Source organism: Barbus barbus, assembly GCF_936440315.1.
Source record: "Barbus barbus genome assembly, chromosome: 44".
NCBI lineage: Eukaryota > Metazoa > Chordata > Actinopteri > Cypriniformes > Cyprinidae > Barbus > Barbus barbus.
The window spans coordinates 23,735,001-23,754,126 of NC_136722.1; the positions used below are offsets into that span (position 1 = coordinate 23,735,001).

The 19,126-nt window shown below is 33.4% G+C and overlaps 1 protein-coding gene and 1 gene segment (V, D, J or C); one reads left to right on the top strand and one right to left on the bottom strand.

The window, feature by feature from the left end:
- LOC306863410 (Ig kappa chain V-III region MOPC 63-like) overlaps positions 1–19,126 on the top strand; it is a 773,265-nt gene that overhangs the window by 240,524 nt on the left and 513,615 nt on the right.
- The window catches only part of capn15 (calpain 15), a gene marked incomplete at its 5' end in the record, with an annotated part of 28,150 nt that continues 12,139 nt past the window's right edge, over positions 3,116–19,126 (bottom strand). The window contains 10 exons of the mRNA XM_079406711.1: positions 3,116–3,422; positions 4,645–4,823; positions 5,947–6,110; positions 7,580–7,806; positions 7,892–8,053; positions 9,541–9,693; positions 11,036–11,161; positions 12,212–12,435; positions 13,431–13,614; positions 14,387–14,595. Of these exons, the coding sequence (XP_079262837.1) occupies positions 3,245–3,422; positions 4,645–4,823; positions 5,947–6,110; positions 7,580–7,806; positions 7,892–8,053; positions 9,541–9,693; positions 11,036–11,161; positions 12,212–12,435; positions 13,431–13,614; positions 14,387–14,595 (1,806 nt within the window). The 3' untranslated portion in view covers positions 3,116–3,244. The remainder of the gene's footprint in view (positions 3,423–4,644; positions 4,824–5,946; positions 6,111–7,579; positions 7,807–7,891; positions 8,054–9,540; positions 9,694–11,035; positions 11,162–12,211; positions 12,436–13,430; positions 13,615–14,386; positions 14,596–19,126) is intronic.

Below are 19,126 nucleotides of genomic sequence, written 5' to 3' on the forward strand. Positions count from 1 at the left end.
ATATATATATATATATATATATATGTGCTGTCAAACGATTAATCGCGATTGATCGAATCCAAAATAGACGTTTTTGTTTACATAATATTTGTGTACTGAGTATATTTATTAAGTAGGCTATATATAAATACAAACACATGTATACATATATAAGAAAAATAAGTTATGTTTATATATATTAAATCAATGTATACATGATATAATTCATATGAATATAAATATATACATGGAAATATTTTCAAAATATATGCTGTATGTGTGTGTCTTTATATATACATAATAAATATATACAGTACATATATTATGTAAACAAAACGTATATTTTGGATGCATTTGACAGAACTAATATATATATATATATATATATATTTTTCCCCTTATGATCAATGCATTTATTGTATGAAATTTCAAGGTCATTCTTAGGAAAAATTGACATATAATTATATAAAATATAGTAAAAAAATTACAAAAAAAGTCTACAAATTATATATATGAATCTTAATGACTGCAAAATGTAGGGTAAATTTGTTTCTGCTTTTTAGACTACAGTCAAAAAAAACTGCAGTGATTAATGGGGACATGCAAATTGATGTGATATTCTATTAAAAAATAAACTACATTTAAAATTGATGTATTGTTCTACAAGTTGTGTGTATGTATTTTGGTTCTATTGGTTATATAGTGTAAAAAAAGCGAATTTACCCTATATTTTGCACTATTAAAACAGTGAAAATATCTAGTTCAGAGAAAATTCACAATACATAAAAAAAAAAAAACTATGTTATTCTGTCATTTATGCACCATTAATGGAATTACAAACATATAAGAACGTCTAAGAACTCTATATAAATATAAGAATGTCTACTACATTCAAATGTGATATGAAAACTATTCTAACACTTAAATAAAAAATAATATGCTTCACCTTTCAGATCAGAACAAATAAAAATAAGCAGCAACTCACGTTTCTTGATTAAAAAAAAATGAAACAAAACAAACCTTTATTTATCATTTGGTCCAACAGAACCTGAGATTGCAAATGAACCGTACAGATTTGAAAGTTTTATACATGTTTTTTTTTGTCCAAGAATCAATAAAATATTCTACATATTATACTCCTGGCCAACGGAGATCTGTATAATTACAGCGAGTACTTCTGATGGGATTGTGCAGAGGGGAACAGCGCTGGACAATTTACAAAAGACAGAACGTGTGTGTGTGTGTGTGTGTGTGTGTGTGTGTGTGTGACGTCACATGATCAGACCGACACACACCAACAGAGGGAGACACTGACCGACAACATTCAGAGGAAAAACACACGAGAGGCTCAGTGCACAAATAAAGTCCAACACACACGATCAACCTGCTGCTCAGATCCAGACAGGTCAAAACATTCCCATGAGTCTCTGCACATCAGCTTCTCTTGTGCTTCTTTACTAAAACATTAATAAATTAAAAGATGCTTCCCACATGTGCGTTCAAACACAGAAACCCCTCATTTACCACACCTGGCCTTCCGTTAAAATCAAGTATCGCCATTTGTCGTTTCATTACCCATGATACACAACATGTGACCACAGAACAGGTTGCTGATTGGCTGTCAGAACGGCATTAAACCCAAGTCTCACAAAATATGTTGAGAACTCGGCACATTTCACCCTAAGATTAAAGGAAGAATCAAGATACATTATACTTAAGGAAATTAAATTTGTATTTTGGGCCTTTAAGATATCACAATTGCCCAAATTCAGACGACAAAACAAAACAAAAAAACCTTATTATAGAAATGTGGAAAAACAGTATAATATTGACATTAATTTCTAATTATATTTAAAAAAATATTAACATTGAAACATTTTGTTGTAGTGTGCCTAAGTGTGATTTGAATAAAAAAAAGAATTAAGTATTTTTTTACTTTTAATAAATATAGTAAAATATTGCATTGAAGTAATAATCTAGTGAAGATAATCTTAAATAACAAAAATTATAAAAGTAATAACGAAAGGGGGGAAATATAACAAACTGTAATAATAATAATAATGATGATAACAATATTAAAATAAAACTAAAATGTCTAGAAGCCAGGATTTTTACAGTAATGTGAATTTCAGGGGAAAATATGCTTAATTGTCATGAAAAACAAATCTAATAAACTTAAGCTGTAATAATAATAATAATAATAATAATTATTATTATTATTTAGTGCTGGGCAACGATTAATCACATCCAAAATAAAAGTTTTTGTTTACATAATATGTGTGTGTGTATTTATTATGTATATATAAATACACACATGCATGTATATAATAAAGAAAAATATTTTATATATTAAATATATTTATTTATAATATAAATGATATGAATATAAATATATACATGTAAATATTTTCAAAATATATACTGTGTGTGTCTTTATATATACATAATAAATATACACAGTACACAAACCTTTAATTATAATAAAATAATTATAATTTTATTTATAATATTATTAATAATTATAATATTATTAATCATTATAATATTTAATTATAATAAAAACCTTTATTTTGGATGTGATTAATCGTGATTAATCATTGCACAGCACTATTATTATTATTATAATTATTATTGTTCTTATTATTTTATTAAAATTATGACGGAATGTGTCAATTATGTATGAATAATTATAACGGAAATGTTTAGAAGTCTGAAATATTGTGAATTTTAGGGGAAAATTTGCTTAAATTGCATGACAGATAATTTAATATAATTGAATAATAAATGAGTCTTACAGTAATATGCATAGGAGGGGAAATGTGCTTAATTGTCATGAAAACAAAAGTATAATTGTAACTGTAATAACAATAACAATAATAATATTAATGGTCCCAAAAACAGGCTTAATTTAGCTATTTTAATACAATGCATTTTTTTCTTATGATTCTGGGTGAAATGAGCCGTGTGAAATATCAAGGTGAGATTTGCCGTCTGACTGAACGCATGGAGAGAAACTAGAAGGTAAAGTCCGGTGACAGGAGAGGTACGGCGGACTCCAGGATGGGATGTGAATGCAGCGGCTGTGTTTGCAGTGGGCGGGTCTTGGCTCAGAGAGCAGACGTGTGATTGGCTCAGTAGTTCCACACAGACCCTCTCAGTGGCTGCGTGTGTGTTCATCATCACGGGTCTGAACTCGTCGATGTGGGTTCATGATGGGACAGTGTGTCTATGCGTGTGTGTGTGTGTGTGTGTGTGTGAGCGTGTGTCAAAGCGGCCGTGGTCTGTGCAGTCCGTCAGTGTCTGCCGTGAGTTGGGGCGAGTGTGTGGCTTTACTAGACGTCCAGTCACCCAGAGACGCCTGCGCCGCTTTCCTATGGGCCAGTCTGTGTGTGATGGAGAATCCGGCGTTCCCCTCCAGCTGGGACAGGACCACCAGCACCTGCCTGCAACACATGACAGGAGAAAACGTGTTAATGCATCACGCTGCTGCTCTGATAGTGAAAACATGCACAGAAAGTACTTTTAGGCAGCAAAGGTGAGCAGCAACATTATAATGCATTCAAACATACTTTCTTTGAAAAGGAAATCAATATCAAAATGCATTGCAGTGCTCTCACTGAAAAATTAATTCACCCAAGATGGTGGATGAACTGAGAGAAATTAACATTAGAAATATACATTTCACTCAGTGGTAAGTAGTACAAAAAATATGGACTAAATACAGATAATAATAGGATTAAATAAGTAATAAAATAACATTATAAAATATATTTATTTATAGCAAACACCAAAGTCAACTAAAGTCAACTGTGAGTTGAAGAGAAAATGTGCTTAATTGTTTATATATATATATATATATATATATATATATAAAAAAATAAAAGAATAATAACAGTAATAATAATAAAAAACAATAACGGCCCTAAAACAGACTTATTTTTAATTTTATAAACAACTTACGGTGGATGCTTTGAGAGAAATTTACATACAATTATATTTAATGTTGGAGAAGCATACAAAAAAATTCTAAAATAATTTAGCAAAATTTTATATATATATATATATATATATATATATATATATACACACACGTGTATAAATTATATTGTAGGCCTATTATATTGTAGGCCAAAAAGTATTTTAATAAATTAAAATATATATTAAAATACACATTTATATTTATGAAAATTATTTATGTTAGATTACTTTACACACTCTTTATGATAAATAAATGATTAATAAATAATAAATAAATAGATCAATAAAGACAAATTCATTAATATAAATAATAATTATTTTTATATTATATATATTTTATAAATACTTTTAAATCATTAATTTTTATATAATATAAATAAATAAATATTTTTATTTTAATAGTCTTTTTAAATAGTCTCATCTTTTTAAATGAATAATTGTGTTTGTTAAAACTGCATAAGCAGCACCGTAAGGGTTGATAAATCATGTGATTGAGCTATGAATACTTCAGAGGTGAAACGGTCATGTGGCTCTTGCTATGAATAAACTTTAAATAAAACAGGACTAACATTCACAAGCACACCGCAGGCTTCCATCTGGAGCCGGAGGAACAGCGGCCTGCTCTCGTTCCTGCTGCTGTCAGACGAGCAAAGCCTCGAGGAATCAGGGAAGTGAGGATGTGTTTACCTGTGCAGCGGCGGCACGCTGTCGATGGTCTTCAGGCTGCCGCGGGTCGACACCACATTGAAGCTGTCAGTACAGTCACATGACACATGGAGGTAGTACTTTGGGTGACGGTTCTCCACGACGACGATAAGCCCCGCCCACCCGTGAGTCAGATAGTAACATGTCATTCCTTCCCGACCCTGATAAACAAAACACCTCATAAAACAGCCTTCCTCGTTGGACCTTTTTCACATTTCCAGGTTTCTCAGAAGAGGAAGTCGTCACAGTTGGTTAAACGTCTATAGCGGTGAATGGGAGACTACATCAAAAATATTTTTGCATTCCCATTTGCTAAAATAGCAAAAGAAAAACTGCATAGTGTTTTCACATCTTTCAAAAATAGGAAAAAAGAGAGAGAGATAGATTGAAATGATGTCAAATTTACCTTCACGCCCACAGGCACTTGTAATTACATGCAAAATAGTGTTTTTAAATGAAAATATAAAAAAACCTCATCATCACTGTTTGTGAAAATATATAAAATATAAATAAATAAACATACATACATACACATATACATTTACGATAATAAATATAGTATTGATAAAAATATACACTTGAGCAACACTATATATTTATGAATATATTATGTAATAAGTGTATTATATTTACATATATACACATTATTTTACATTCATATAATTTGTATGTTAATTATATATAAAATATTTCTATACATGTAACTTTGTTAATTATATTTATAATTATATTAATATATTTTAATAAACATTCTATTATATTTAATTATTACATAATAAAGTTATTTTATAAATACTATACACACACAAACACACATATTAATAATTTATTCCTATTATAAAAAAATTGAAATGACACGAAATCCCGATAAATTCATGAATGAAAAAATAAAAACGATGAAATCCTACATATATAAAGTTAACCCATTTTCCCCTCATATAACAGTTTTATTCTGCTCAGTGAGATTTCTAAAAAATCATCATAACATTCTCCCAAATAAAAAAATAAAAAATTAATAAAACTATAAAACAGTAATACATTATTTTAAATTTTAACTAGCATATTGGCTATTTAGAAGTACTTATTAGGCACATACTAATGCCTTATTCTGCATGACCATATTTTAGATCCCTTAATCCAACCCAATACCTTACTAATTATTAATAAGCAGCAAATTAGCAGATTATTAACTCTTAAATTAATAATAGTGAACATGTGTTCCATAATCTAAAGTATCTTCATGCATTGGAGAAACGATAGTGAAAGTTCTCCATGCGTTAGTACCTCATGTCTCTCTCCCTTGTTCTCCGTCAGCAGGATGATGGCGTCGGCGAGTGTGGTGGATGTGGCCTCCACCTGCTCCACCATCACCTGTCTGGAGCTGTAGATGGCCAAGATGTACCCTGGGAAATCCTGACTAGGTCTGCGAGCGTTGGTGGGGCTAGACACTGCAAAAACACAAACACAGATTCAAAATCTCACTCCTGGGGCCTGTACCATGATGGTGGCTGAACAAACTCAGGGTCATATAAAATGATTATAATAAATAATAATCTCGAAAAGTCACACCATTTTATCTTTAAAATGTTTTACTAGATAGTGCCTTTTAATTTGGAGCAAGAGAAACTGGAGGAGTGACTTGTGTCGGAGGTGTGTCACTTTGCTCGAAGCTGATTGGTCAAATTTCAGTTTGAGATCTCTAAACCAGAACATAACCTGCCCTGGAGCAGGTTAGCTGTGGAGCGCAAGTTACTATGGCGATGAACATCGCTAAAAGCCAAACCACTTTCATGGTACCTGAAACCCAGAGTTGACACAAACTAAAGTGAATCTTCCCTGGCTATCCAGCTAAACCGGCTTCTTGGCACAGGCCCCTGCTTAAGGGCTTTTCACACTGAAGGCGAAAATTTGGCACGATGACGCTTTTGAATTGAAACAATAGATCCCTATGGGGCTGTTCACACCAGGCGTGAAAAATTGAAGATTTTTTTTCGTCCTGTGTGTCAATTTTTTCCCCATCGCTCTACGATGAAACAAACCATCCAATCAGATTTGAGCTTAGATCATGTGCATGGAGCAGCTGCTGTTGCACAAAAAAGATGCGAGTGGTGGCGCTGTTTCGAAAACCAGTGTAAACAAACACCGAAGAAGAGTGCTCCGAGAGTGGATGCCAAGTTCTTGTTATCTTTGGTATCTGAGAACGTGTTCTTATATAATTTATATTAATTCTCCACTGAATTATGTGATCTGGAGAGCACTGTCCGTTCTCTTCCACGTGCGCGAGTCAGATCTTCTGTACTAAAAAAAAAAAAAAAAGTGAAATATATTTCTACACATGAAATATGAAAGCAAATAGGCATATTATGACAATATATTTTCTGCATTTGTTTTGCGTCTGGATGTGCTCATGGTATTTTTATAACAATCAAGGATGTTAATGACAATAAGCAGTGTGGTGCTATTAAACATACACAGAGTGCTTATGCCTATTATACAATCAAAATCAACTACAGATCACAATCGGACGTTATTACAAGCACTCGATGATGGTTTTTAAGCAAAAACATTAATAATTAACGTACATAAATTTTCAAATGTGGCTTGATGCTACTTCTGTTTGTATTTGATGTTTTCTTGTAAGAATTATAGATAGTTTGTGTTTCTGGCATAGAACCAACCTTTTTTTTTCTTAATTTAATGCTGTATATTGAGCAGCGGACGATGTTAAATCCATATACATATTTGAGGAAAAATGCATTGTTGGTTGGCGCCAACCAACGGTGTCGATCGATCATTTTGCGCTCGGTGTGAAAGCAATGTTCGTCAGGGATTCGCCTCACTTTTTCGCATCGCACTCAGCGTGAAATGGCCTTTACTCTTCGGTGTGTTTGTTGTAATTAAGCGTGTGTTTGTGTACCTGGTGTTGAAGCACCCGTCGGGTCCATCTGCCAGTGATTAAAGGCACAGCAGACGACCGCGTACTCTCCCGGCTCTAGCATCACGTCACATCCTACGAACTTCTTCACCGCGCGCTTGCTGTGCGCCAGCAGACGTCCCAGGACTAGCTTATTCCCGTTCCCAAACGAGGCCCGGAAGACCATGATGCACAGATCCAACAGGTGACTGTCGGCCGTGTCTGAACGCCTGGAGGAGTGACAGAACTTGTGTTGTTGTTGTTTTAGGATTAATATTTCATGTCTCATTCTTTATTCATTTGGCTGTTATTTACCTGCTGCCCTCCTGGAAGAGGGCAAACTCCAGCGCGGTTCTCTCCAGGACCGTGAGGGCGGTGACGGTCACCGGTTTACTCGCCCGGCAAGGGAAGCAGCCCTGCAGACGAACTTCCTGCCAATCAGGATGAATCTTGCAGATATCCACCGAATCAAAGTACCTGCACGCATAAGATACAATCACCACAAATTAAATAACAGGGGTTATGTGCTCTAGTTATTTAACTAGATCTAATGATAGACTGGTATGCTGCTCTGGCGGATGATTGTGTATTTTGGCCAATTAGTGCATCAGTTGATAGCAATACCTTTTTGGAATTAATTAAATTAATTTTTAAATAAATATAATTATTTTGTCCATCTCATTTACAATCATTAAAGAACATGTATAAAATGTTTTAATATTTAACAATTTTTAAAATAATTATTTAAAATCTAATATGTAAATTTGATCTCCTTTGCCAACATTGAATATGTGTGTGTATGTATAGCTTAATATTTTTTATAAGAATTGTGTTAAATGTCTTTAAAGCATATGAAATCTACATCAATTTGAAACAAAAACAATATTAAAAATGTATAGTAACTCGTAAAGTAACTGAATTCAAAAATCATAGTAAAGTAAAATAAGTCATTTTTTTTAATTTATGTAGATATTGTTTGTATTTATTAAAATGTATTATACAATTAATATTTTTTAACCTTTGTAATAAATACAATGTCAAATAAGTCTCTTTTTTCCGTTTTCAAATGTATGTAGATCTCATTTGCCATCATTAAATAATGTATAATTAAAAATGTTAACATAATATTTTCAATAAATATCATGTAAAAAGTCTTTCAAATTTAAACAGGTCTCATGTCATCATTAAATAATGTTTATATTAAATAAAATGAATTAATTTTAAATTAATTTTCTTAAATAGCATTTTAAATTTAAAAAATATTTTCAATATGCTTTAATATAAATATAAATATATATATATATAAAAAAAAACATTATGCAATTTTTATATTTATGAAGATTTTAATACTTTTTATTTTAAATAAGGTGTAAAATATGTCTTGTTTTTTTCCCCCAAGTTCATCACGTTTGCTCATACGTATATAATTAAAAAAATAGAACTTGAATAAAAACATAATAATACAAATAAGATACAGCATATTTACCAAACATTTTTCAATTTTATGTAGATACTCTTGTCATCGTTAAATAATGTATGTTTCTATAATGTAAAATTAAATTAAATATATTTTTTAAACAGAATTTCCAGAAAACAGTACAATATTTTTTACAAAAATGCTGTAAAATGGGTTCAAGTATGTCTCACTTGCCATCATTAAATAATATGCATATAAATTAATGAGCGTTTACCAATATTGTTAATAAATATGGTGTCCTAATTTTTTTTCAGAGTTTATGTAGACCACATTTGCCATCATTGTGTTTAATAAAAAAAAAATTATATATAAAATACATAAGATATAATACAAATACACAGGCCATCCGCCTCCAGCACATTCATATCACTTCTGAACCACTTCTGACCACTAATGAGGTGCTCTTTCTTTATTCACGGAAAGCTCTGATGAAGCTCATCTCAGATTAAAGGTCAAGTTAACAAAGATGAAGCACTTAATGACTCACTTAATGAAGTCTCCGTATTCCATCCAAAACACGCCTTCACTGCTGCCGTGAGCCATGAGCTCGTGACGCAGGTGCTGTGGCCAGTCGGCCCACTCGTCTGACCACGAGCCGTTCCAGGAGAACCGGCCCCAGGGGTTCCTCAAACGCAGAAGCCTGAACACAAAACGAGAAGCGCTCCCGATTTACAGCTCTGTCCTGCTTTACTGACATAGGAGCGACGCGTTTATTGTTCTGTCATAATGAGTGCATGCGTCGCTCAATATAAAAACAACTCACTTTCTCGTGCATGCGATTGCATGATCTCAGAAAACCTGTATGGAATACTTTTTTTGTTCTTTGCATAACAGCATGGATTATTTTCATTACATGCAAAGCAGTAAGAGTGTAACGGTACACAAAAATGAAAAAAAGTTTGGTTTTGAAGTCATGGTTCGGTACGTTTTCAACTAAACATTGCTTCTTTTTTACTTTTTCATTAAACAGTGGTTTACTGTACAAATTCTGGCTCGGCCTTTAAATAAATTCAATAAAATCTCTACAGCTAATGCTGTAAATTACATAGGAGCTGTATTACTTGCATATTACTAGTATATTAAAGATTACAATTAAAGCAAACCAAAGTATTACATTTAATTGCTATTTATTTTAAGATATAATATTCAAAACTGAAAAAAAAAAGTAAATTGTACACAAGGCAGTTTTTACATGAACTTAAATCTATTATAAATAGTTTCTCCAATTTGTTGTTGAAATTCAATTTACAGATTTATATAGATTTATTTAAAAATACGGTAGGTATTTAAGACATCAGTAAATATAATTAATATATAGGCTAATGTAGTGCATATATTTAGCGAAATGCTCTTCTCTAGACTTCATTATTTTAGCGAACAAATGAGTTGTGGACACTGATGACTCGCCTGAGGTAAATGTAATACTATTTTGTTTACAAGCTGTTTTATTGAGGTGTTTCTGTAGTTGAAACACTAAATGAGTGACTTATTTCATGTTTATTTTGTGCTCTAACTAGTAGTAAAAGAAAGGGATGATGGCGATTATACAGAGATCTGTCAAGACGCATCAAAAAGTAAAAAAAATGCCATTTATAGCTTGAATCTCCTCATAAACTGACAGAATATGAAAGATGAGATTTAGTTTCTTACCGAAATTAACTAAACGCAAATCTTATTGTAATTACTGGACGGGAGGTGCGCTATATAATGTCTGATGAAGTTTTATTCACTGAAACAGCACAGAGCAATCAATCTTTTGATTTAAGAATTGATATGGTTTTATTGAAATGAGAAGTTTCAAATGAACTTCTGCATATATAGTGGTTAAAACAACTCTGCTTACCGAATCCGTACTGAACATTTTTACTGTGAATGTGTGTACAGTTACACCCCTACAAGACAGTGTGCTACACATCATCTTTTGTGTCGTATGGGTGAACAAACCCTTATTTGACAGTATGTATGATGTGAACGTGTCTGACCTGTAGCCCTGAACATCCCTGACGTCCAGTATGGAGTAGGCGTGTCGTGGGCGGAGCCCCAGAGATTCATATACAGCATCATCCACCTTCATGTTACCGCCTCCACAGGACGCCCCCATCAGAAAGCTGAGAGACACACAGAGAATGATCACAAACCCAAATATCATAACTCAATTCACAATTACACTACTATAGAACAGTGATTTTTTTTTTAGTATCTTTGATCCTTTCTTTAATTATAATTTTGAATTAGTTTACATATAGTTTATTAGCAATTAAATTTTGGTTACATTTTGTTGTACGTTTGTCATTTTTGATCTTTTTACTTTTAAATATGCCATAATAATTACATTTTATTTCAGTTTTAGTTATTTTAGTTAAATTAAATAAAAATGAAAGTACATTTTGAAAAATAAAATATATATTTTTTTATTTTTACATTTAATTTTATTTCAGTTATAAAAAATTATTTCAACCAAAAACTTTATTATTATTTTAGTTAACTATAATACATATATACCCTGTTACATAAAAACCATATGAATATTTAAATTAACATAATACAACATTTTAACCTTGTTTCTATTTTTTAGCTGAATCGTTTATTATTATTTTTAAAATAATATTTTTATAACAGAACATAACACACCAGAATCACAAATAAACAGATGGACAGAAAATGAATAAACAAATATTTTAGTTTATATTAGTTTAAATATAGTAATTACTTCATATATTATAATTACAAACACTTTTAAATAATGGTTGAAAATATCCAACAGTGTGTCTTTTAGATATAATATTTATTATAAATACTACAATAATAATTATAGACATAATACTTATAAATCAATATCATTATCAATCTTTTGCAATATAATTTGCATTATTCTGCTGATACTGTATGTATAATTAATGCTAGTATGTGGACATTAATTGTCCTGTAATTGCCAAGTAGCCCAGAAATATTCTGAATTTATCCAGTTTGTAGTAATACACTTTAGAGGCTTTTTCTTTTAATTCATTTATTGGCTTTCTGCCTTTATTATAAAGGACAAAAGACGCCTTGCCATTTTATAATGTGCTTTGAAATTAGCGTGTCCAGGGCACAGTGAATAAATGAAGGGCTTAAATTACAGGACAATTAGTCTAATAATCTGGAGTGTGTCGCCGTACCCCGCCTCTTTGGAGCTGAGCATTTTGGCCCATATGAGGTCCGTGTCGATCGGCTCTTCACGAGGGTTGGTTGAGCTGACCTGCAGCATCAGACTTTCACAGGGGGCGCCAGTGAGCGTCGCCAAACCCTCGATGGCACGGCCGGCCTGCAGCGCAAAATACGAGCCGTGCAGCTTCGCCAGAGCCTTTTCTATCAGCGCGACCCACAGCTGCCTCCGCTGAGCCTGTCCCAGAAAAAAAGAGAGATTAAAATATTAATACAAGCCATTAGCAGGAAGTAAAGCAACCAACAGGGATGTAACGTCTGCAGTAAAAAAAATGGTTTTCAAAAATACAAATTTAGAATTGCCTATATTCACTACTTTGTGATAAAAAGCCTTTGTAAACTAAAATATTTAAATATAATTTTTTTCAATATAATTATGTTCCATATATTTCATCATAATAATATTTTAATGCTAATAATAGTATATAAAATGTATACAGTTATATTCAGTAATAATAATATTTAAAATGAAAATGAAGTTAAAACTTCATTTAAAAAACACTTCACTAATTAAATTATTTTAATTATTTAATACATACAAACATACATACCCGGTTATACAAATACCATAAGAATATTCAAATGAGCAAATAACACACTTTATAGCACATATAATTCAAAATACAACATTTTAATCTTGTTTACTTATTTTTCTCATGCCGATTCATTTTAGATTAAAAAATAAATAAATAAATTCATTTAAAATATAAACATTTTTACAATATTTAAAACACTTTTCACAAACCTATTAAATACTTTCCAGCAAAGGTCTAAAATATTCGCATACATAATAAGCATCAATAATAGCATACATAATTATTATTCATAATATTACATAATTATTTTACAATTGACTTATAATTTATTGCTACATGACATTTAGTGCAATTCTTTATTTCATTTACATTTTTTTATAAATATGGTGTAAAATATGTCAGACAAACGTACATATGATTACAATATGTATGTATCTAAACTATTTGCTGTTACAATTAATTTATCGCCACCTCTGGTTGTTTAGTAGGTAAAAAAAGTGCAAACATTTACTTTGGATGACAATATTTGAAACTGCTCAGTAATGGGAGTTATCTCAAATAATCATGATCAGTCTATTAATTGCATGCACTTATAAAATCAGTCCTAATAAACAAACTCAAGCAGAGCAACACAAACCTGTGAGAAGAGCAGGAATCCGTATTCGTCGCAGGGCAGCATGTCATCCACCAGAACCGTCGTCCACGTCCCGTCTTTACAGAGCCGCACCTGATACGCTCCCTCCTGGCACATAGTTCTGGTGATCATCACACGCTCCACCAACTCAGGCCGCTCCGCTAGCACCGCCAGAGCGCTTAAAAACCTGTGAAGCACATCAGCGCGAGTGTGGTTTGATAAGAGCGACACTGCAAACCTTTCACTCCTACATCACTAAACTAATCTGGGGCTGAAATGATTGTGTGCACAACTAAACAGCTAAACTGGACACCACTCGAGGTCATATGACAAAAAAATAGTGTTTGAATGCATAAAAAGTTTCTTTTAAAATTAACCATTACAATATTGTGGTACGCTATACATTTGATGGGAAATAATGCATTACGTTACTTGTGTATTACTTTTTGTCACCTGAGCTGAGCTTGCTTATTTATTTTAAATACAAAATTATTTTTGTATTATTTAACAACTGTAAAGGCCCTACTAGCTACCTGAAAAAAGTAATTATATAACTTGTGTTACTTGTAATGCATTTCCTCCAACACTGTGCATAATAAATACTGGTTCACATACATTTTTATTAAATGTGACCCTGGCTGTGAAAACTCAGCTAAAGTCGTTTATTTGGTTTTCTACATAAAATCCTCCTTCATAAGGTAAAGAACATTCTGTGAAAATGTAACCTTGATATCTTTAATATTGACTGAGTAAGAACATGTCAAAGATTGAAATCATTAAATTAATGGTTGAAATCAAAATTTGATGCTTGTCATCTCATAATTAAATTTTGAGACTTTAGCCTGGATTTCACAGAGAGGGTCACAAATAGTACACAGTATACAGCATATACTGAGCTGTGTGCAGTGAACTACTACTCCATTTTTAAACACAGCCATGGATAGATGCGCTTCTCTTACCAGCAGTTTCCCAGAAGGCCTTGCAGTATATCTGAGGGGCGTGGCGTCCTGAACACAGACCACTTCACGCCACGATCCTTAAAGTTATTGCAGTTAATCTCGTGAGGGCGGAGCCACTTTTTGATTCGCTGCTGGACGCTGTCGTTCTCGGGGAACCCGACCGAACGTGGACCGGGAGGGAAACTGTCATCCACGAAGTTCACTGCGTTCTACAACAAACACAAGAATTTAATGAGATAGTCACACACGAATAAACCAGCATTTGCCATTATTAAACAATGAGTATTTTTAACAGTTTTAAAACTTGAAATATATTTTGAATAAATATGGTGTAAAATAAGTCTTTATTTTAAAAAAGTATGTAGATGTCATTTGCTATCATTAAAATGTATATAATATAAAATTACAATTTTAATATTACATTTTTAATGAACACAGTGTAAAATAAGTATTTGTTTTTTACATTTATATAGATATAATTTGTCACCATTAAATACTATGTATTAATTACACTCTTATACAATATATTTACTAAATATCATGTTATGATATTTTAATTTATATGTATGCATGTATGCTTGTGTGTGTGTGTGTGTATATATATATATTTTTTATGTATCAAGAAATAACATGCATATGTATATATTAAATTAATGACAAATTACAATTTTACTATATTTTTTTATAAATAAATAAAACTTAACACTTATATAGATCTCATATGCCACACACACACAATACATATGATGCACACACTTGCATATAACAAATAATATAGAATGAATATGAATTAAAAATGATTAAAAATGTAATCTATGTAGATATCATTTTTCATCATTAAATAATATGTATATAATATAAAATGAATGAACTTTACAACTACTACTATTAATATAAGAATAACAACATTTTTAATAAATAGGGTCAAAATTATCATTTAATTGCTTTATTCCCTAATTGTATGATGATCTCATTTGCCATTAAATAATATGCATATAATGTACACGTACATGAAAGAAGTAATTGTTCATTTTCACCTTGTTCACCCTAAAAATACACAAACTTTCAGCCTAAAACATCAACTTCTGTTCACTGTTAGTGTACAGCTTTACAGAGTCGACATGTTGTGCATCATATGAAGGTGTAGTGAAGAGTGAAGAAACATGTAAAGTTGCAGTAAACCAGTCCAGAAGCTTCTGAAGCGAAACTGCAGCAGATATTCTGCTGGAACAATAAAGCTTTAAACGTACAGTATAATCTCACGGGCAGCAGCAGCTCTCACCGCACCTGATTTTTTTTCTTGCAGAACACACGTGAGATGCTGGAGAAATAGGGGTCATTTTGACTCTGGGGAGCCATTTAATTGCTGCCGCAATCGTTTCTAAAAATACGTCTTCCAGGTTTCGAGCGCAGACGGACGCAGATCGAAGGGGAAAACGTGGCGCAACTGTGTTAATTTGTGTTGGAGATGTCTGAAATCCCATTTGTAAAGAATATTTTTTCATTTGCAAAAATTATTTTATTATATATCGTGCAGAAAACTACATATTTTAATAGCTTAAAAGCAGGTTCTAAACTTAATTTGTGATGCATCATCTTTCATTATGCAACATTTCTGAAGTGAGCACATCTGGGTCAAATCACAGCTGCGCTTAGACTTGAAATTAACATTCAGCCTAGCTGATCTGATCACAAGTAAACAGGCTAGAACGTTCTCAGATCAGATCACTCAGAGCATCTTCAGGGACGCTTACAGACACGTCACATTTACAGTGCAAACACTAACGCATCCTGATGTGCCCCAACAACTACTGAAGGACCATCTAGTCATGTAACGTGCAACAAAAAAACAAAAAGATGTACTTCATCTCAGAGAAAACCTGAGCATTCATATTATGTTGCATCGACCCTCCTGCGGAAACAAGGCATGAAGTCCGGAAACCAGAGAACATGGAAAATCTCAGATCACAAGAGGTCACTGGAGAAGCATTCAAAACTACGAGTGCCTTGGAGCAGCATCCAAATATATATTTAACCTCTGAGATGATACCAACAAGTCATTACTGATAGTTAATGTTGAGATCATGAGCTCTCTTTGGGATCATATTGTGGATTTGTACCTTTGGTTTGCACAATCACAGTACTTTATAAAAGGCATTTGACTGCACAAGTGTAAAATGAGTCCTTTATTTTTTTATTTATTTACGTAGGTCTCATTTGTCACTGTTAAATAAAATGCATATAATATAAAATGAAATAAAACTTACTAAAATATTTTTTAATAAATATGATAATATTATAAATAAAATAACAGAATAAAACAATTCAAGGTTTTCATCTCATTTGCCATTGCTAAATAATATGTATATTATTAGTGCTGGGCAACGATTAATCGCATCCAAAATCAATTTTTTTGCTTACGTGTGTGTGTGTGTGTGTGCCAGTGTTAATTTCGTTGACTAAGACGACGACGAAAAATATTCGTCAACGAACCTTTTTTCTGTGACTAAGACGAGACGTTGACGAGCTAAAACTAATATCTGATGATAAAAACTATGACGAAATTTATGCACGTCTTCGTTAACAAGACGAGACGGGACTAAAATGTTATTTGAGGACTACCGGACATTCAAAATACATCCTATAGGCTAAGTTAACTGACTTGTCTTTCAAAATGTGCGTCTCTGTCATTGGATAAGGTGCGTTTGCATATCTAGTCTCAGTATGGCAGCCGCAGTGGACGGATAGGCTACCAAAACGCGAACTATAGCGATCTGAAACAATGGCCTCAGCACCCGAAGGGTTAGGGAGTGGGTGACCAGACGTCCCGTTTTTCCCAGGAGTCACAATTCATTGTCGATTAACTTAAAGTCAGTGAAGGTGCGATAGGCGGAAACGCACTGATAGAAGTGCTCTCTCTCGCGCGCGCTCCACTTCTTCAGTTCTCATACAGCGCGCGATCAGTTCTCAGCGCTCAAATACACACACAGCAGTCCACATGTCTCTCATGTAGAGTATCTCACAGAAATACAGTCCGTTATGGTTTAAGTGCGCTTAAACAGGTGGCTGAAAACTGAATGTATGTCAGTAGGCTATTACATACATACCTTCCATCTTAAATGGACAGCATTCCTAATTATCTGTCATAAATGTTAACCACCAAAAGATGTTAAATAAATGTATACTTGTTAAGTAAACCTACTGTATCTGAAAAATGAGTTTAATTTATATTTCTACCAAAAAATGAAAATTTATTCCAGTTTTTCCAAATTCAATCCTTGATTCAAATTTCTCATAACTAAGCTTAATTGATATGGTCTAAAGAGAGAAGAATTGATGACTGTTTTTGTTTAAATACTACATATAAAATAGCTACCAAAATAAATGTTGGTAACTGCAGTTTGACTAAAAGTTGACAAAAATGCAATGACTTTTCGTCGACTAAAACTAGACTAAAACTATGAAAGACTCAAATGACTAAAACTAGACTAAAACTATGATAGACTCAAATGACTAAAATGTGACTAAGACTATTAAGCATTTTCGTCTCAAGATAAAGACTAAGACTAAATAAAAAATGCCTGCCAAAATTAACACTGGTGTGTGCGCATATATATATATATATATATATGTATTTTATTGTCGTTTTGAAAAATCACCCCACACCCGCCCTGAACACCTCTCCACACAACCATTAACAACACCAGCAACCCTCCTCTCCCCCACACCTACAATTCAAATCAGCGAAGAAGATGTGTGCCAGGTCTTCAGAAAGAACAAAAGAAGGAAGGCACCAGGCCCAGACGGTGTGTCACCAGCCTGCCTAAAAATCCTGTGCTGATCAGCTGGCCCCCATCTTCTCACAGATCTTCAACAGATCACTGGAGCTGTGTGAAGTCCCCTCATGCTTCAAACGCTCCATCATCCCCGTCCCAAAGAAACCCAAAATTACTGGACTTAATGACTACAGACCTGTGGCTCTAACGTCTGTAGCCATAAAATCATTTGAAAGACCGGTTTTGGCTTTTCTGAAGGACATCACTGGACCCTTACTGGACCCCCTGCAGTTTGCCTACAGAGCAAACAGGTCTGTGGATGACGCAGTCAACATGGGACTGCACTTCATCCTGAAGTATCTGGACAGACCAGGGACTTATGTGAGGATCCTGTTTGTGGACTTCAGCTCTGCTTTTAACACCATCACGGACACCCTTCAGAATAAACTGACACAGCTCTCCATCCCCACCTCCATCTGTCAGTGGATCAACAGCTTCTTGACAGACAGACAGCAGTTAGTAAAGCTTGGCAAATTCACATCTGGCACCCGCACCATCAGCACTGGAGCTCCTCAGGGCTGCGTTCTCTCCCCACTGCTCTTCTCCCTCTACACCAACGACTGCACATCTAAAGACCCCTCTGTCAAGCTCCTGAAGTTTGCAGACGACACCACACTGATCGGCCTCATCCAGGACGGTGACGAGTCTGCTTACAGACAGGAGGTTAAGGAGCTGGCTGTCTGGTGCAGTCTTAACAACCTGGAGCTTAACACGCTCAAAACTGTGGAGATGATAGTGGACTTCAGGAGAAACCCCCCTGCTCTCCCCCCACTCACCATCATGAACAGCACTGTGACTGCAGTGGAGTCATTCAGATTCCTGGGAACCACCATCTCTCAGGACCTGAAGTGGGACATCCACATTGACTCTATTGTCAAAAAGGCCCAGCAGAGGTTGTACTTTC